Source organism: Pteropus vampyrus, unplaced genomic scaffold, assembly GCF_000151845.1.
Source record: "Pteropus vampyrus isolate Shadow unplaced genomic scaffold, Pvam_2.0 Scaffold15665, whole genome shotgun sequence".
In the NCBI taxonomy this organism is placed as follows: domain Eukaryota; kingdom Metazoa; phylum Chordata; class Mammalia; order Chiroptera; family Pteropodidae; genus Pteropus; species Pteropus vampyrus.
In genome coordinates, this window is record NW_011904446.1 from 1 (window position 1) to 2453 (window position 2453).

A 2453-nucleotide genomic window follows, 5' to 3' on the forward strand; every position below is an offset into this window, starting at 1 on the left:
AGCCGCGGGGCCGTAGGACCTAGCGCAGCGTCCGTGGGCTCCGGGGCGGGGGCTGCGGCCGCGAAGCCCCCTCCCCGGGGAGGCGGGGCCTGGGCGAGCTCCCCGGTTGGGGAGCGGCGGCCGTCCGGAAGGATGCATCAGAAGCTGCTGAAGAGTGCGCATTACATCGAGCTGGGCAGCTACCAGTATTGGCCAGTCCTGGTGCCCCGCGGCATCCGCCTCTACACCTACGAGCAGATCCCCGTGTCTCTCAAGGACAACCCGTACATCACCGACGGCTACCGGGCCTACCTTCCCTCCAGGCTGTGTATCAAAAGGTACAGTCTGGCTGCGTCCGCGGGCGCGCCTGGGGGAAGCGCCAGCGGCCCGACCTCCTCACCTACACCCTTTTTGTCTGATCTTCCTGGTGCTTTCTCCCGCTTTTCTCCGTGCCCCTCATATCCTCCTGCCCCATCTTTTTCATTCTTTTCTGCCACCTCTCCTCTCATTATCTTCCCTCCTCCGCCGTGGTATTTGATCCACGGAATAATGACAGTAGCAACGATCATAATTACCAGCTCTCCTATAGAGGCTTCACCGTTGTAAAAGAGTTTTTGCATCCTTTATCCATTTGGTGCGTATTGGGATACACGTTAGAATTGACTCCACCGACAATGGTTGAGCCATATTTTCCCCTGCATATACGTAAGGTTTGTTTTAGAGCAGCCTTATGGAATTTCAGGTGTTTGGGGTCAGATAAATGCCTGTGTAATAGGAAACAAGTTCACATTGCCGTATATACGTATTTAGAAACCCCTGATTCATTCATTCGTCAGATACTATGGAGCTCCTGCTAGGTGTCAGACACTATACCAGGTCCTGCAGAGAACAGCAGACATGGCCCTTGTTCTCATGGCGGTACTAAAGTCTAGCCGGGGTGACACACAGTAAGGAGATAATTACACTATTACATAATAACTGCTGTGAAAAACGCTGTGTAGGAAAAGCACTATACCAGACAAAGCCTATAACGGGCACACCCTGCACTAGAGCACTACAGAAGCATTTCTATGAAAGAGATTTCTTCATTATCTAAACCTTTAAAACCAAGAATCCTTTGAAAGCCTGAGTTAAAAAAAAAAAAAACTGAAAAATTAATGTTCTAATTCTCAAGCTAGCTTTCTGTTAAAACTCACTGTATGTACTTTAAGAGAACTGACATACAGATTTTGGTTAGCTCCAGGTCACTACTGAAAACCCCAGTGCTGGAATGTGGGCAGTTGAATTGTGCAAGCAGTAACCACATGTCTGATTATTGATCTTTTCAGCGTGGTTTTTCCCCAATTCCTTTGCCCTGCCTTGAAAGTGGTTCTGTGACTCACAGTCACAAGGTGACATTACTGTCCATCCCTTTTTGGCTTTAATGGAAGGCCCATAGGACTTCACAATTAGAAGCCTAAGTACTCCTTTCCTCCCTAGTGCCTCCTATGCATAAGTTATTTCACAAGAAATCAGAGCTGGGCCCTGCCATGGATGTGAATTTCCTTAAGAATAGAGCAGGTAATGAATTGCCTTAAATATTTTATACCCACCTAGCTGTGGTCCTCTGCATTCTGATTTTAGAGTCCAAAACTTATGGATCAAGAAGTGAAATCTAGTCCTTTAGAACTTGGGCTATTGAGTCAAAACAAAAACAAAAACAAAAACAAAAAACCTTGGATATCCAGAGATCTGCCACTTAAAAGCTATGAGACCTTGAACAAAAGTTAACCTCTCTGAGCCTTATTTTCTCCATTTGTAAAAATGAGGGTGATCACAATAACTGCTTCAGAAAGTAATAAAGATTAAATGAGGCCCTACTTAGGGCCTAAGCACACAGTAAATGGTGATGTCATCATGATCATTGATTTCAGAGCTAAACAAATGATGATCATGATTGAGATGATTATTGATTTTGAAGCTGAACAGAGCATGGGCCTAATTTCTCATAGAATAAGAGTAGATCCTCTACTGGGGATCTACCTTATGCTCCCAAGTGTTCTTCCCACCAGCTTGGTTTTTTCCAGTGTCAGCTTTTGCCCTCTTTTTTTTAGCAATCAAGAGTGACCAGGACAGATTTTTGAATATAAGGAGAGGTTTTGTATGTCACAGCTGTTCTGCCAATACTTCGTTAGCTGGAACATGCTAAGATTGTGCCTTTTAGTTCACTTAATTGTGTTATACTGAGTTTCACAAAATGAAAAGTTCCAAGGCAATAGGCAGAACATAGTATTGATTGTCAAAACAGTCCTATTATTAGATATGTTCCCTCACGTTCCTGCACCCTACCCCCGACAATATAAGTAGTCTTTATACTTGATACTTGTACAGGATAAAGCCTGAAATTAATGATACAAGATTCACTTTATTTTTGATGATCATTTGATATGCTGTTTATGATGTGTGAAAATGGGAAAATGAGAACCATGGTGACT

The 2453-nt window shown here is 44.3% G+C and overlaps 1 protein-coding gene across 2 annotated transcripts; it reads left to right on the top strand.

The window, feature by feature from the left end:
- The first annotated feature begins 6 nt into the window (after positions 1–6).
- LOC111735122 (progestin and adipoQ receptor family member 3-like) lies at positions 7–2448 on the top strand. Of its 2 annotated transcripts, none has more exons than XR_002778689.1 (2): positions 7–317; positions 1459–2337. XR_002778689.1 is itself a non-coding variant. In XM_023526886.1 (2 exons), the coding sequence occupies exons 1-2, from the start codon at positions 133–135 to the stop codon at positions 2402–2404; spliced, it is 240 nt and encodes a 79-aa protein (XP_023382654.1). In that variant the 5' UTR covers positions 7–132; the 3' UTR covers positions 2405–2448. The 2 variants fall into 2 exon arrangements, 1 of the variants encoding a protein (XP_023382654.1); XM_023526886.1 differs by lacking the exon at positions 1459–2337 and adding an exon at positions 2350–2448.
- Positions 2449–2453: the final 5 nt, after the last annotated feature.